We start from the raw sequence: 17,977 nt of genomic DNA, 5'->3' as shown, positions 1-17,977 counted from the left end.
CCTGTTATTTCTAGCAGAGAAACCCGGAAACAGACACAGAGTGACACCTCCTACCTTTACCCTCCTGTCCTCTACAGGATGTGACGTCACGGAATTCCCTGTCTTTATTGATACTGAAAGAAAAAAGGAATCCACAAAAGTTCATTCAGTAACATTTTTATAGGCCACTTTGACACTTCACTTTATTTACTACTATATATATATATATATATATATATATATTTGTATTTAGTTTGATTTATTTTTACATACAACTTTTGAAGCGCTAAATATGGGAATTACATTAAAGCGCTTCCATAAATCTGCTTTAGATCATTTTATTATTTAGTTTTTGTGTTTGCTATTACTTAAATGTCATATATCATATTTAACTTTTTTTTAACCTTTTTTTTGTGATTTACTGCCTTTGAGCTACTTTACATTTTCCTTTATTTTATTTTATTTTATTTTTTTTTAAATTTCATTAATTTTGTTCTACATACAGTTGACTAAAATTTGTGACCTTTGAACTTGAAGAAAGGGGAGACAGAAATTTAAAAAGGCAAATAAATATGATGACTGTTTTGTTCCCTTCTTAGATCACTGCAGTGAACTAACTGTGATCCATACAGGAGGGGAACAAATGATGAAATTAGAATAATTTTAAAAATAGAAAATAAATAAATAAATAAAAACAATCTAGTAATCATTAAGCTGGATAACCTCACATTTTTTTCTTTTGGGACCATGTCCACAACTCATGAAGAAAAGCTGCTTTCTTTCAGTTCCCTTCACCTCTGATGACTTTATATTTTATATTTTTCAAATCTCCCAACACCCCTTGACCTACAGGGACAAATATGATGTGAAGGTCTTTACAGCAGTGTGGAGTTTGTTTCTAAACCAAAAAAAGAAGAACAATGAGCAGCCCAGACAGGACTAACAATTCTGACTATTCTGTAAACTAAGAGGACTGTGGCCTGCTTTGCTTCAGGATTTTAGTTTATGCTTATGATACCATCAGACGTCTCCTGCAGAGGAAAAACAGAATAGATTTAAAATCAGTGACCCCGGTTTTAAACAAAAAAAAGTTCAGTTTCTGAATTTCTCCTAGTGTGTGCCATGGCCCTCTGCTGGACTGTGGAGGTACTGCAACGATCAATTATCGCAAGCAGAAAGCTACTTTCAGCTGCTCCCTGATTCACACGGGCCACAGTAGGTTTTATGTCGGATGCTCTTCCTGTTTCAGCCCCTTCCAGGGGATTTATGTCTCCTCCCAGCACTGAATCACTACACTATGAGGGCAAAATTTTTTTTAACAATATGTTACAAAATAAAACCAACAGGAATATAACGTTTTAAAAGTCACATCTTTAAAACTTTTATATGATTTAATGCTGCAGCATTAACTTATAGCATCAGATGCAGTTTTATAGGCTAAGCCAAATGATCACCCATCCACCAATCAATCTTCAGGACCAAAGCAGAATCCATTTGGTTAAACTCTGTAGGATAAAGTCCTTTGGAAAGGTTATAGAAACACATTTTTCTCTAAAAATGTTCTTTGTTTCTTGGATTAGCTTGGAGACCTGTCCAGGTGTGCTCCATCTTCAGACAGTAACAGCTGGGATAGACTCCATCTGGAAAGTAAAGCTGCAGACAAACAATCAGAAAAGCAAAATGAAAACACAAAGGAAACATAATTTTTTTTCCTGTGTGATGATCAGAGGTTTGGCCTATGTTTGATTTTCACATGTCAAACCAGAACCAGAAGCACAATGAGGAGTCTGTGAGTCTGTGAATCAGTCTGTGAACAAAGAGAATAATTTCCTTCACAGCCTCATCAATTTTATGTTAACTGTTTAACTTTTGTCCTCTTTTCACTAGAGTAGATCCCACTTTTGAGGTTTCTGCTGCAAAATTTCAAAATCATACCCACGTGGAAAGCTTGAACATTTTCTTGCGGTGCAAAACTATAGAATGATTGAAAGATTTTATACATGATGTAGTTTCAGTGTTTGGAACAAAGATGGCGCCATTTCATTACTTTCCTCACCCATGACAAGGAGGAGCGGAGATCAGTGACTTAAGTGCCAACCTTTATTAAACTGGTCCTTTATGGAGCTCCAAAGTTTAGTAAAACCTGTTTTTAACCTTTTATTTGATCATATTTATGATATATAAAATAGAATACATTTAAGAGTTCATATTAATTAGAAATTATGATCCATGCGGTCATTATCTGTGAGGATAAAAAGGGAAAAGCAGATTGGACCTGTGTCTGCTCTTCAGGTTGTTTTGCCTCGTTATAATCACCAGCTGAAAGGTCAAAGGTCACTGAGCCCAGCCTCTCTGCCTATCTCGCTGGTGCTGGCTGTAAAGGGGTGTGACGAGCTCATTTGGTTCTCAGTTTTACTAACAAATGTTGTTGTCCGGACTTCCTGCCGTGTCATTAGGACGAGCTGTTGCGGATCATGTTCCATTTGACTACAAAGAGCGAGGCGCTCAGATTATTTGAATGTTCTTTTAGGGCTTATCGAAATGAGCTTGGCTGAAAATGTAACGCTGTGGTTTGAGCTCCCATGGTGCTTCAGGGCGTTCACGTCAAAGTTTATCCACTTGCAATAACCCCAGGTGTTTATTTTAATACATGTGGCAACATTTGTTTGAATTTCCAAAAGTATGTGGTCACATCTTAGTTTGAAACAATAACACATGAAGAATAAAATCAGTCTTTTTCTATACAACTGAGAGGAAATATCAGGGTAAGTCAACATTTTTCCATCTATGTTGTTTTTTGCCTGCTGGTCACTGACTCAACTTGAAAATCAACCGTTTTAAAGAAGCTAAAGGACACAAAACAACAAAGTGTCTACAAAGTCACTTTTATGGACCATTAACATTTAATAAATTCCTACTTGAGTAGGAATTTATTTGGTGTACATTAAAAGGTAATCCAGGCTTTATATTAAAGCTACAACATATGGTACGACTGAAATGGTGGTATTTCCATACTTTTGGTCACATTTTTCTATCCAGTTGTAAGGTAATGTTATATAAACTGATTACCATATTACATATCTGTGTTATGTTGTCTTTCTGAAGGCTGAGCATTGATTCGAGTTCAGCTTATAACAAACTTCCTTTGGAAAAGGCCAGATTTAAGGATCTTAAAGGATATAAAACAAAAGCAAAGACTACAAATTTCCTTTTATGCACCAGAAAAACTTTAAAAGTTAGTATGAGAGTATTAAACACAGGCTTCTGTCACTCTTATTAAGATTACAGTTTAATCCAGACTTTATGTTTTGCTGGGTCTTGATGTTTTATGTGATTTTCCCTTGTTTTTCCTCTTCCTTGTACTCATCTGACTGCAAACACCCTCCCCAAAGTTAAAGTGTTTTCCCTGTTTTATTTATTTTAAAGTGTGCTCCTGGATGATTAAACCAAACTGTAGTCGTGTTTTAGCGGAATCTTCTGTGATGTGACGTCTTAAAAGTCCACGTGAGGTGAAGCACTACCGGACTACAGGATGCATAGACAAATAAACAAAAGCATTACAAGTGGTATTAGAAGAGAGGAAAGGGTAACACCGAAGTCCACTGAATGTTCTTACTCTTCAAACAACAAGTATTTTATATGTAAACAAAGGTACGTCAAAGTACTTGAGTACTTTGACGTACTTTCATTTTGAGTATTTCCATTTTCTGAGTCCACTACATTGCAGAATAAATATTGCAGCTGTTACTCAATCAGTCATACTGCACATCTAAACTCTACATGAGCATGCAAAAAAGTTGTTTTATTTATAAATTTAGCAGTGGAATGTTTTCAGAACTGAAATAATATGACTACATGCAATAAATAACATTTGATTACAATTAAAGTACTGACAGATGCTATTGTTCCTGCACCAGAACATAAAGAGGAGGTTATCAATAACAAGAAAATTCTCCAAGTAAGTAGATCCTTTTTACCAAATCCAGCTAAGTAACCAATTTGAACATTTGTGTTTAAAGTAGTAAATAAATGAGCTGAACTCAAGCAGATCAAATACAATTTGTGATGATCATTGAAAAATAAATCACTCAAAAAGAGAGAAAGTGACACATGGCGACTGAAACAAAGTACAACTTTCATAAAATAAAATAAAAGTTTTAACTATTTAATCCAAATAACTACTTACTAATATGGTCCCTTCTTTAATTAAATTAGGGCATTTAACTTAATTCATTTTGATCTCCAGTTCCTGAAGTTCACTTTCTTATTAATTTATCTATACTTTTTATCTGCATACACAGTTTTAAATACTTGAGAAATGGCAAAGACCACCAATGTGCAACTTTATAACCTTAATTTAGCAATTCTGTGCTAATTATTTCAGGTATATTGTGTTTGGACTTTTAGAAGTGTGGCTGTGTAAAGATTTAGATATAATAAGGCCACCAAGCCTCCTGCAGTCCCATTCATGTTCCTGTAAATGTGTGGCGTATGGGCCACGCGATGGTGACAAAATAGATTTTTTAAACACATAATATAAATATCAAAAATGTTCTAAAAATAGAATAGAAATAATCGATGTTTATAAAACATAAAAGTGGCTAAACTGAGTGTAGCTGAGATTTTCTTTTGCTCTACTGTAACTTGATGTGATATCTCCTCATTAAGCAAATTTACTGTAACTCACCTTTTGTAAGGTGCAATAAGTTTATTATACATCATTTACATTTTTGTTACATTTTATTACATTTACATCAAATAAAGTGAGCACCATAAACTTCAGCTGCTTTTTTTTTTTTTTTTTTTTTTTTAGTTTTTGGCATATGTAGAGCACATTTCTTCAGAATTCTGCACAATTCAGCCCTTCCCACAGCTGTTTCAGGTAATCAGATTACTTCAGCAACCGAGGAATCCTGTGGCTTTCTGTGGGCGGAGGAGGGCAGAGGGGTGGTGTAAACCTGTAAACAGCTCGGGTTTTTAGAGTCTGCCTCCCTTTAGGGCTAATTTCCCCACAGGGAGTTTTTCAGCAGTGAGCACCCCTGGCGCTTCTCTGACTCCTCATTAGCCCCGCCCACACGATCCCCCATCCCAACCCCCTCTCCTGTATATAAGAACTTTTGGGTGACTGCAAGCTCACACGGCAGAATGGAAACGCTGCTCGGTGCGCTCACTGGCACGCCTCACTCTCATCTTCCTCTTCCTCTTTTTAATCTTCTTAATTGCGCGTCGGCACTCCGGCAGCAGCAGCACAGCGGGGGTCACGAGCAGGGCTGCATGTAGACAGTGAGGATGATGATGATGGTGATGCTGACGGACTGAACTTTGAAGATGCTCGTGGAGGACTCTGCGCGTCTTCTCCGCTCTCTGTGGAATACGTGGAACTTCCTGCGGGGCTGATGCTGATTACCGTGATGCTTTTCGGGTGAAGCTCCAAAAAAACAAACAAACAAACAAACAAACAAAAAAACTGCCCCAAATAAACGGATTACCGAGGACTGAGCTCCGCACTGATGACAGGCTGCTGGTAGCGATGTGATAGAAAGGTCTCCTGCGCACACACCTCCCAGTGATCAGAGCCGAGCGGGCTGCCGTTACGCGCGGAGGCTGCTCTGCGCTTAAGGAGCGCGTTTCAGTCTTCCTTTTTGAACTTTATGATCTGAACTGTGACAAAAAAAAAGAGGGAGAAAAGTTTTTTCTGCTCCTCCTCAGACAGAAAATGAGTAGCTGTCTCCTCAGACTGGCACTCCTCGTGGCTTGCGTCCTCTCCATCCGCTGCACCGCTGCGCCTGGGACTGAGGCGGAGGCGCGCACGGCGTCCCGGGACACCTGCGCGTCCTGCGGCGCCGGCGCTCGGCCGGAGGAGCCGGAGTCCGGGCGGCTCGACGGGGACTTCTTAGAGGCGGTGAAGAGGCACATCTTAAGCAGGTTGCAGATGCGGGAGAGGCCCAACATCACGCACCCGGTCCCCAAGGCGGCCATGGTGACAGCCCTGCGGAAGCTGCACGCCGGGAAGCTGCGAGAGGACGGGAGGGTGGAGATCCCCAACCTGGACGGGCATCCGATGAGCAACGAGGTGCTGGAGGAGAGCTCGGAGATCATCAGCTTCGCGGAGAAAGGTGAGGAGTCACTCACGCCTCACTGTTCTCATCATAAAGTCGTTTTTTTTGCTTTTTTAAATTTTTTTTTTAATTGAAACTAATTAAAACCAATTAGATCACCTGTTTTATTTAGTTATGAAAAAAGAGAACACTTTGATTTTTCTCTCCGAGGTGGATCTGTGCTTTTGTTTCTATGCAGAAAATAAGTTCAAGGTGAAATCCAACACGTTTTTTTTTTAAAGATGACACAAAACGTGATTTTAACCCTAAAACTAAAACATTTCCCTATAAAAACTAACTCTTTTTAACACTTTTTAAAAGTACGCAGGTGTGAAAATAGCAGAAATTTATCAACAAAAAGCACCAAGTTTTAAAAACCTTTAAAAAATAGATTTTGATGAACCTTTATGGCTGCAGGTTTATATAAAGGAGGCAGGACACTTGTTCTCCTAAAATTCAGGATGTGAGCTGATATTTGATGTATGCAGAGAGGATCAGGAGACACACACACACACACACACACACACTGAACTTCCTCCAACTCTGCTGCTCTGTGTGTGTGTTTAAAGTGTGCGTGTGTCTTTATATACTGACTGAGTGAGAAACAACCCAGAGAACATGCTGATGTTGAACAGATGTTGGTGCTAGGACCTGAAAACCCCGCCAAAATAAAAGCAGAGGGGCCAGCTGTAGCTGCTACCTGAAGTTGTTCTGTGAATCGGGAAGCTTGATTTCTTTCTAGAATCAACCCCTGGGGATAGTTTGGGACTGTTTTTGACCCCAGTTAAGCTGTCATCACATGTTGGCTGTTTCCACTGTAGACAGTCTCAAAGTAAACCAAAAGAAATGCTGGTTTTGCCAGATCTAAAAACTCATTTCATGCATTTTCTGCACACTTTAAGTAAAGTTTTGTGATTCTTTAGGCAGATAAATTACAAATCAGGCACATTTTGAATGGAGTTTGGTGGCTGTTGCGTTCATGTGAGTGACAGAAAGTGGGGACAATCCAAATCTGAGTGCTGTATTCACTTCCCTGTAAAAAATAAACCAAGTGTAAACTCTGCTCGGTGTCGGCGGAGGTTTCACTCCCCGCTGAGAGGCTTTTATGCTCTCAGATGTTTCTCTCTGTGGCCGCTGTGTTGCAGACCTTCCACCTCGGCGTCACCCGCTTGCCAGTTGGCTGGCATTGAGCGGCGCTGAGCGGCTGCCAGCGGGGAAATGGCACGACGACAAGGCCCACAGGAACAGTTTTGCTTTATTTGAAAGGAGCAGGGCTGAAAATGATCAACGACACCACCTGCTTCGCCCACGTGTGTCTCTCAGCGCGCTCGCCATCGCTTCTCCAAAACATCTGCTTTCTACATCAACAAGTCACCACTCAGAGTGTCTCTGTGTTTGTGTGCATGTGTCTGTGTGTGTGTGTGTGTATTGATTATATCATGTGTTTGAGTGTCATTTATCCCTGCCTGTTTTGGAGGATTTGAGCTTTTGTCCAGCTTTTCTGTGAGTGCCTGCATGCACATGTGTCTGCATCCAGGATACTGTGTGTTTATATGTGTGTGTGTGTGACACAGCAGGCCTGTGTTGAATCAGTCTTCTCAGTATAAGGTCAGAGCTTTTGTGCTGGTTGTCGTGCAGCCTGAATGCAGATTGACGGGCTGAATCCTGCAGCCTGGCACCCCATTAAAAATCATTCCGTGTGTGTGTGTGTGTGTGTGTGAGATCTAACTGCAGCCTCTAAAAACACAGGGACCCGAGTGCATGGTGCTGGTTTGTTAGCTGCTGCGTCACAGTGACACACAGTTTGGATTCTGACTTTCAGGCTAACTTTCTGTGAGTGTGAGCTCGGTTAGTGGCGATGCCTTCACTTGCTGCTGTATTTATGAGCTCACTGCTGACATTTGGGTCACTCTCAGAAACAAGGGGTCCTGTAAAAATCAATAGCTGCCCCTGCAGGTGCACCAATGTACCTCTTAAGCTTGATGGTTGGATCTCGGGGCAACTTTGTAGTACAGATTTGCACTTCTTTATGTCCACCAGGTCACTGGGGTAAAGGTAAAGGTTAATATTCACCCAAATAAAAAAGCTTTTAACAGAAAAACACCAAAAAGACTTTGTTTGAAGTTCAACATCTTCTACTTTATGGAAGTTTTAAAGTTTTTCTTCTGCATGTGTATAAAATAAAAAACAAACTCAGCTCCTACTCTTGCAACCTAGTCACTGTTAACCTCTTAACATCCAACCAGAGGAGGGGTTGGCGACTCTAGAAGGTCATATTGACTTAGAAAAAGCAAAAGACCAAATAGTTGTTCACTGCACAAGCAAATAACGCTAACAAAAACATTCTCCAAAATGCTGCATGAGCATTTAAATTATCTCACATATTGCCATTTGGATGACGTGCATGACTGAACAGGTTAGTGATAAAACAGGCTGGACTGGAATCAAGTCCTGTTTTCCTCCCCTCACCTCCACCTGGTCGTGGGAGACGGCTGCCCCTCCCTGAGCCTGGAAATCCCATAAGGGGAGTTTTTCCTTCCCACTGTCACCAAGTGTTTCTTCTCTGTGGGTCGTCACATTGTTGGGGTTTCTCTACAATACTGTAGAGCCTTTACCTTACAATATAAAATGCCTTAAAGTGACTGCTGCTGCGATTTTGTTCTATATGAATAAATCTGGTTTGAATTGAACTGAAGTAAATGGCAGTTGAGACTCTGCAGTCATTTGCTTTAAGATTCTTTGGCACAATGCTGTCTGTGGTTGGTTTTTCATGGGTTGTTTTCAGGACATTGTTAGTAGATTTAGATGGTCTGTGGGCCGGTTCTAGTCCTCAGGCTGGTGGCAGACATAGAGTTGCATTTCTAACCACATGCTACAAAATACAAGATGTTACCTTCCCATCTACTCAATTCAATTCTGACACATTTAGCACCAAAAAGTCTTGCCTGATGGTCATTTTAGTACATTATGAGGACCTGAGGATCATATCAAATGACCTCCATAAAATAGCAATGTGTAAAATAGTGTTTATTTGACAGTTTTTCCCCTCAAACATGAATAAAATTGCTGTACTGGATGGTGCATTTTTGCCCATGTTTTTCTCATTTTTACATATTTGGAGTAAAATATTTTGTAATCAACCTTCAACATCTTATTTTGTGTAATTTTGTTAAAGCACAAACTTCATGTTGCTGAAACACACGAGTTTCCAGAAAAAGCACAAGCTCAAAATTTCTACTTTAGGATCTGGATCATTTAGTATTTTTATATAATAAATCACAAAGGGTCATTCATTGTTTTAAAAAAAGGAGAAGTAACTGAGTTTTAACAGACCTCTGTTGTTTGACCACTTTGACGCCAAGAATATGATTTACTTATCTTCCTCTTTTCATTTTGGCGCCACTGATCTCATAACCACAAGCGGGTCAGCATTTCTTGTAGCCGCAGATTTCAAATGAAAGACCATTCAGAAAATGTCCAGTGTCAACAAATGTTTGACAGGAAAACAGCAGATAAGTGAATTCAAATGAAAGTGGTTACATGCCGTCACGTCGGCTTATTTTAGCTTGAATTGAAGTTTTAGTTACCGCATTAGAAATTCTTTTTGGAAATTTGCACAGTTGGGCCACTGCCACATCACAGCATGGTTTATTCATCTGTCTCTTAATCCTGACTAAACATTTGTGGCTCTGACCACAGAGAAAGTAAGATAAATAAATGATAAATATTTGCCAGATGTAACACCGAGCCAGTTGCCGTCTTTCTTTTCCAGCGCATGATGAGCAGTTTATTAAAATAAGTCTGTTTGGACACTTTCAAAGCATTTACCATCAAGCCGAGCTTGGTATTGATACCAGAGTCCTTTAATCTCTGGGTTTATCTTGTCCAGAAGAATCCACGACTTCCTCGGTCCCATCAAAGACAACGCAGCTGGCTCATCTAACAATGCTTGTAGATCTCATCCCCAAACCAACGCCAGCCCCTTCAGACCCCTCCTGCCACTGAGTGCTTGTTTATATCTGCATCACAGGCATTTTAGCTGTCGCTTTGATCTCTACAGTTTAGAATAAGTGAGCAAGCCGAGGGTTTTAGCATCTTGATAGAATATGTGGTGACAGACGAACATGCACCACCTGTGAAATCTGCGCCTGGAGCTCAACTTAACCTTTGTTATCCTTTTGTAGAAACTTCACTTTTATCATCCTTGATTTTTATGGTGACAGCAGCAGTCTAATCTGTGGGCAGTGTTTGATGTAACAGCCAAGTTGCTGACTCAGAGATATCCTTGCCTCAAGATGGATGAGGCGAAGCTTGTAGAGTTAGAACATCTTTGACACTGTTTCAGATTTATGTTTTGTGTACCCACAAGCCTTGTATCCAGTTCAGGGAAGCTTTCATGGTATTTGGTTGGTCTTCTATTTTTTTCTGGTTAAAGCTCTCGAGGTTCATTCACTGAAGTCTGTGGCCTCCTAAATGCTGTCAGTCTCAATTCATCCTGGTCAGCTGCACTCAGAGTTCAGGAGGTTCAGACCTGATTAATGGCACTAAGCTTCTTCACCTGACATCCGTCAATCAGCTTCTCATTGGGGCATTTAAAATAAAAGCAAAGCTGCAAGTTCTAGGTTTGAAACAGCCACTGAAAGCTTCATAAGCATCTCAAGATAAATGACCCAAAAATGTAAAACACAGTAGATTGATTAGACCGTTTCTTCTAGTCGTGAGAGTGTGGAGTACTGTTTCACTCCACCATCAATTACTCAAGAGTACTTAAAGGATATTTACACGTCTCTGCTCCAGATCAAAACTTTATCCTTCGTTAATGGGCAAACTTGCTTGCAGAATAAATCCCACAAGAGAAATAAATGAGATGGATTGCAATCCATACAAAGCAGCCCAGACCAAACAATCTTGGCATTTTGTTGTAGTTTAAGTACTTGGAATACTTCTAAGGGCAACACGGTGGTATTAATCTGTCTAGAGGTATCACTGGGTTTGAGGGGATTTGAGGATTTGTATTTCTCAGTCGCAGTTCTTCAAATGAGCTAATAGTCCTTAAACCTGTGTCCATGTGCAGTGTCTGCACAGTCTCTGAGAATAAGCTAATGCCATGGAGATAGTCTTTCTTGTGTCTCCTGAGGCTTCATAGACGTGTATTGCTCTCTCAGGCCTCATTGTAAGGACAGTCAGGCTTCATATGATTTTATTTTCTAAATTAGTAACATATGATTTTATTTTCAGCCTTTGCTTTTGTGAGGTGCTTTTTTAGGTCCCAAACTAACTTATCCCTCTCCTTTCTATATCTAGACCATTCCAGTCACAGTCCGAATTATCTGTGCTACTTACCCTAACTCTTTTCCCCTTGGATAATACTTGTTATCCAGGGGAAACACTTGTTTCTCTTTTCTGAACTGAGCAGCTTCTGTCATCTTCAGGACTGCTTCAGAAGTTTATCAGAAGTTATCTGCCTATACAGCTTACTAGGGCTAACCTTGGAAAAACCCAGAACCTATTCTCGTGCTTCTTTATTGATATATACTGAAGTGTCAAAACTGATCATTAAGGGTACAAGGGAGGTCATCAGATGTTGCCTTTATGGGGCAAAAGAGTTATATCTTAATATAAACATTTACCCATGAGCTGGTTGTCACTTTATTTTCAGTCGTCAGTGGTCTTTCCAGATGGCGTATTCTGAACAGTTACTTGACATCATTGTTAATACCTCTGATGTGTTTTTGCTCCTTAGATGATCTGGTGACATCCCAGTCCAGCCTGTTTTTCCTGATCTCCAGCGAGGGGAACCAGAACCTGTATGTGGCGCAAGCCACCCTATGGCTCTACTTTAAGGTGCTGCCGGCACCTTTGGAGGTGCGTGCCAGGCGGAAGGTTACGGTGAAGGTGTACTACCAGGAGCCTGGCCTTGGCAGCAAATGGAACCTGGTGGAAAAACGAGTGGAGCTGAAACGCAGTGGCTGGCACACCTTTATGCTGACTGATGCTGTCCGGTTGGTGTTCGAGAAAGGTGACAGGCGACAGAACCTGGATATCCGCTGTGAGGGCTGTGAGGCAGAGGGTGTCTTGCCCATTTTGCTCAATGTCAATGATGAGTCCCACCGGCCCTTCCTGGTGGTACAGGCGAGGCAGGCTGACAGCAAACACCGGATCCGGAAGCGAGGTCTGGAGTGTGACGGCAGCAGCAACCTGTGCTGCCGGCAGCAATTCTACATAGACTTCCGACTCATCGGTTGGAGCGACTGGATCATTGCACCGTCAGGCTACTACGGGAACTACTGTGAGGGGAATTGTCCGGCTTACATGGCCGGTGTCCCCGGTTCAGCTTCATCCTTTCACACAGCAGTGGTGAACCAGTACCGCTTGCGGGGGATGAGTCCGGGCTCCATGAATTCCTGCTGCATCCCCACAAAGCTTAGTACCATGTCCATGCTCTACTTTGACGACGAATACAACATCGTCAAGCGCGACGTTCCAAACATGATCGTGGACGAGTGTGGCTGTGCTTGAGTATGTTTTTTCCTGTTTACTTAAAGTGGAACTGAAGAACTAAACAGATTCACAATATTACAAAAAAATTAAATATAAGAATATTTATGGACGACGGAAAAAACGTGCACGCACAACCTCATCCACACATATCTACACACCCTCATATATTCCTGCACAAAAACTTGTATATATATTTATGTTTGTTGATATATTCATAATATGTGGTTGAAGACTTAGTCTCCTGCAGACAGAAATGAAGAGTTCTCTTCCAAATCTTTAAAAATCCACTTGGAAAACAATCAATATCGGAAGTTCTTCATTAATTATCTCTAAGATAATGAGGATCTGGTTTGCTAAATTGTGCAAGACTTACTTAACCTACTAGCCTTTACAAAGCAGCATCATCTGATGTCATTTTCTGCTATCACTCAAGTATTTAGCGTAGGTGCCACTTGAAACTCTTCATGAGTAGAACATAAACCCAACCTTGAATGTTAAAATGCTGTCTCCAGAGGAGGTAAAAGGAGCTTTACATGAGTAACAATGAAGGTTGGGGGGTGATTCTGCTATGCCTCTTTCAAGAATACTTTGGACAAACACTGAAAATGTCTTCACACCACTCAAGCTACACCAACATACAGCACTTCTGGCTTGGACCGTACAGCACTTCTGGCACTTCTGGCCTTGATAAAAGTTTGTTCCACAATAAGACTCGCAAATTCCAGAAACAGATTTTTGAAATGAATGGAAACATATTCTATATTCCAGTAACCTTTTTAACAAAGTTTTTATTACTCCAAAACCATTCAATAATTATCCAAAATAAAGGTAGAACTCTTGTGAGATGTCACAACTGATATTCAATGGAATATCTGTTTAGAGGCCATGTTTCTGATATGCATTTCTTCGCAGTTTTCCATCATCTTTAGTGCTGATCAAACATTTTGATTTGAAAATTATTTTACCCAGTAGAATCTGTAGATAAAAAAGAAATGGGTTAGTAGCTTGTCTAATTAATGTTTATACTTAATTAGCACTTAAGTAACACTCAAAGTGTCATACGTTTATGCAAACTTAATTTTTGACCTCTTCTAAAGACTTTGATTGAGTCAACCAAATGCCTTCCCTTTCTTTTTGGGTTTTGAAGCTCTGAACTTAAAAAATACATTCTGTAGTTGAAATTTTCATCACCAGCAGAATCTGTACAACATAAACTAGCAGCTCAACCAAATTCTACTCTTTTTTGGGGGAATATGTACCGTTAAAGGTAATAAACCCCATCTTTCAGGAATCCACCTTAAATTCTCATCAAAGTATGGGTCACATTTTGCCCCAATAAAAATATTTATATCTGACACTTGGGCAATAGCCCATCCAGTCAATGTATAATGAGATCCCATTTACCAACTAAAGTTCCAGAGATTCTATGATATAATATTTGGTTTTCCCAGAGGTTTTGGCTTAGTCAACCAAGCTTCTATGCTTCCTTCTTAAAATTTGTACTACTGAAAGTAATAAACCCATCTTTAAGGAGACTATCTTACTTTTGCACTCAGGAATGTGCCAAACTATTGCCTCCAGAGAAATCTGTCGATCAGAAGGTCAGTAACTATGAGCTTTGATTTACCATCTGAAGCTTCAGAAATTCCACGTTAGTTTGTTTTGTGACCTATTCAAGATATTCCTGTTAGGGTGAAAACGTCGACCCTTTCTTCTTGGTATTTGTATCACTGAAGTAAAAGAAAATCCTTTTAGTTGACTAACCAACCTTCTCATTAAGGTGCCAGTCAAACAAATATTCCTTTCCAGCATATAATCAACAATGAAGATGATGGGATGAATATCAGGAATGACCTCACAAGCAAGATATTTCCTTCACTTTCCTGCAGCTTCTCCTTGAAATGGAAGGTTTGACCCCTTCCTTATTAAAATACATTTAATGTAACTCTTATTTACGTCAGTGAAAGTGAAAAGTTGCCATATTGCTCAGTTAAGAGAAGGTGCAACTTTGCACTTCCTGACGCACACTTTGATAGCACTTGCAGATTCAAATGCCTTTAATGAGCCCTACGTGGCACATCAACGCCCACAGTCCTTCTAAAATAAATAAGTGCCGCATGAGCTATGCAATGTATAGTATTTACCCATATATCAGACAAGATGAACTTAAGCTCTAGTGACAAACTATCACCAATACTTGAAGTAAGCGTGGCAGGCAGTTGGGCTTCAGGTGGGAGGCTCTGATGAAAAAAAATTCCTTCTCTTTTGAGAAGGAAACACTATTTATTTTTCTTTGATTTATAGTTAAAGAAACAACAACAACAACAACAAAAGCAGGGCAACAGTTTGACTTATTCAGTATACTCAAACCTAAAAATGCACACACCAAATCTCTGTGTATTTGTTTTTGTCTGGAAACTCCTTCAACATGACCGGGAGGTGAGCAACCAAACTTTGTACACTGATATAGCTTAGATGCCTGAAGGTCCATATATGTATATATATATACACAGATATTATGATGTTATTATGTTGCCTAGCAACAACCTATCAACATGTGAAAATGCCCAATTTTTAGAATATATGCACCTATAAATGCTTTTAAAAGCATTGCATATTTTTATTTCTCAACATTAACATAATTTGTAGCCACAAAACTTCAACATTTTAATGACTCTGTCATGCTGCCCGGCAACCACCTACCTAAAATGACACTTATATAGCAGCGAAGGACCTGAGCGTTACAGAGTACCCACAAAAATAGGCTAATTACTGTATGTTAATACATTTTCTCAGAGTGATGAAGTGTATCACTTTGCCAACAGCAAGAACAGACCAAACAATAATGTAGCATGGGCACTAGTCAGCTGTTGCTGACTGCTTTGTGGTGTGTGTATCGAGTAAAACCAATGTTTGGAATTTTATTTTAATAAATGTATTTACTCTTGCAATTTTTTGAGATTTGGTTGGCTAAATATTGAATATGTTGCACAGTAAAATTGAACCAACACAGCAGCTTAAGCTAATATATCTTCAAGTCCAGGGGTTCTTACGATGGAGAAAACTGTCCAAGGACCCCCTGGTACTCCTTCCACCAATATAACTTTTTAGAGTTTGGTGTCAATTGATGTGTTGCTGTTGGCTCAAAAATAATATTGGAAGGGAGTAATGGGCACATTAATCTTGTTGTATTGACGTAAAAGGTCCACTTCTGCATAGATGCAGGTTTTACTGATACAGCACACTGTTTATTTTGCATGTAAAATATGAATCAGTGGTTCCAAACAGCACCAACATTCGTTCTACAACTGCACATATAATGTACAAGTTTGTTTCAATGTCATCCGTACATTGCTATACCAGCTCAATTCAATAATCTGTTGGAGTTTTTTCTTCTCTTTAATCTAAAAAGGTTTTACTTGCATTAGAAAAATAATCATCTGAAATGTAAAAAGAGGCTAACTGGGGCTAACTTTGACCCAAATGCGATGCACGAATAGTGATTTTTAAATGAATGCATCCCAGCGGAGTTCCCATCGCGGCCTGTTTGGCACCATAACACACTTTGAGACACACTTTCAGGCCTCAGTCACTTTGATATTTTCAGGTTAAATGCTTCAGCGACCTGTTATTTCACAAGCTCGTTACACATTTTTCTCTTATTCGCTGGGTAAAGAGAAATACCTGAGACTTGATACTGCTCATTATCTCGTGTTTTCTCCAGCCTCCTGCCTGATGCCCAACCCCAGGCTCACCTGCCACTGTAATCTTTTGCTTATTCTTCAAAGCGAATGGTTCTTAGAGTATTTGCACTGAGGAGTTGTGTGACTAGTCATAAAAAAATGAATAGTAACTGACATTGAAAAAATAAAAGTTATTTTTATAGAAGCAAAATTGAATTCTGTTCAAATGTATTATACCTAATCATGGAACCAAAGAGGCCAAGAGGTTTAGCTATTGAAAGATGGCAATGTTGTCATGTTTTGTTTGTAAATGATGTTGTGACAGTTAAGAGGCCTAAACACTGTATCAGGGTATAGTATCAGTCCATAATCTGCTTAATCCTTTTTCTATTTTGTACCTAGACATGGAATATTTCATATTTTTTCATCAGATGACTTAAATATTCCTAGTTTCCTCGTTTTGTTAGCATCCTTCCATTTAGAGTAAAGCCCACACCATCCAGTCTCTGTACAGTCGATGTAACATATGAATATGCTTTTGAAATATTTCGTTCTTTGTTATTGTTGAAAAATAAAGTTCTTATTACAGATTGTTTGGGTTTGTTGTTGTGAGCACTTCCAGGTATTTAACATTGACGGCTGACGTGACATCTTCTTCTGAAAAACCTCAAGGTGCAATTAAGTTGGATGGTTGCCATGTTTGCCCCTATGTAATGACACATATCTGCCTTCCGTGATGTGGGAGGTGCCCCTAAATGTCTCACAAAAATTCCCATACTTGTCATTATAAGGAGAGATGATGATGCCTGAGGGGTTTTCCCAGCTGACTGCCAATCATCTCATGTAATACTTAATAAATATTAAACCGTTGTTGGGCACAAGGTGAAACTGTTCTTACCTAAATATTTACCCATCGCAAATATGACCTGTATGAGAGAGTTTCAGCTATTTGTTGGAGTAATGTGCCAAACTTCCTTATATAATGATCTATAATGGATAGATGTAATTAACTTAAATTAAAAAATAGGAAAAAACTGGGCTATAATTTAGAGTAAGTTTCCTCTTAGTCTTTTAGATTGAGTTACACTTACATTTTTTATTTAAAAAACAGTAATTTTTATAAAATGTAGAAGGATATTAAGATTATTCAATTTAAAGCTACAAATTATTAATCCCCACCTACTCTAACACAGTTATGGATTCTAACATTGAGTCAACATCATGTTTTCTTGGTCAAATTTGCCAGTTTTGATATTTTACATGCTGCTAGTATGTTTTGACATGAAACTTTTGACTAAAATGAGAACAAAAACATCCAATATCCAGACATCCAATAGTGTATTAATATTTATAAGTATATAAGGCTCCACTTTGGGAAAACAAATACATTATTACACTTAATTAAAAACAAAAAACAAATACAAACTTCTTAAATTGATTTTAAGACTTCCTAAAGCTAGAAAGCCTCAGTCACACAGCCCTAAAGATGTGGTAAAGTCTAAATGTGTATGAGTGGTTGCTGAAATCAGTTACATAGAGGTACACAGTGCTGAATCAAAAATCTACTTGTGATTGTTTTGTTCAGGTTATTGTGGCCTACTCTGTTTGGTATGGAAGACGCTGACTTTTCTGCAAATAGTTGATATTTTAAAGTTATAAACATTGTGCAAGTACTTAGACTTTGAAATGTGTTGTTGCAGACTCTGTTTCTAGGTT

General features: G+C 39.2%; 1 protein-coding gene across 1 annotated transcript; it reads left to right on the top strand.

Moving 5' to 3' along the window:
• The first annotated feature begins 4,893 nt into the window (after positions 1–4,893).
• On the top strand, positions 4,894–16,856 carry LOC100709201 (inhibin beta B chain). Its single transcript, XM_019352244.2, has 2 exons — positions 4,894–6,095; positions 11,821–16,856. Exons 1-2 carry the CDS (start codon positions 5,696–5,698, stop codon positions 12,594–12,596), a joined length of 1,176 nt encoding a protein of 391 aa, XP_019207789.1. The 5' UTR covers positions 4,894–5,695; the 3' UTR covers positions 12,597–16,856.
• Positions 16,857–17,977: the final 1,121 nt, after the last annotated feature.

This window comes from Oreochromis niloticus, linkage group LG23, assembly GCF_001858045.2.
Source record: "Oreochromis niloticus isolate F11D_XX linkage group LG23, O_niloticus_UMD_NMBU, whole genome shotgun sequence".
In the NCBI taxonomy this organism is placed as follows: Eukaryota; Metazoa; Chordata; class Actinopteri; order Cichliformes; family Cichlidae; genus Oreochromis; species Oreochromis niloticus.
The sequence above is the reverse complement of the archived record's forward strand: the minus strand, read 5'-3'. Positions and strand labels throughout refer to the sequence as shown.

Bases quoted from the DNA above. Each gene is read 5' to 3' on its own strand.
- LOC100709201 (XM_019352244.2), top strand. From the start codon at position 5,696: ATGAGTAGCTGTCTCCTCAGACTGGCACTCCTCGTGGCTTGCGTCCTC. The intron at 6,096-11,820 runs GTGAGGAGTCAC...TTTGCTCCTTAG, and splicing joins CATCAGCTTCGCGGAGAAAG to ATGATCTGGTGACATCCCAG.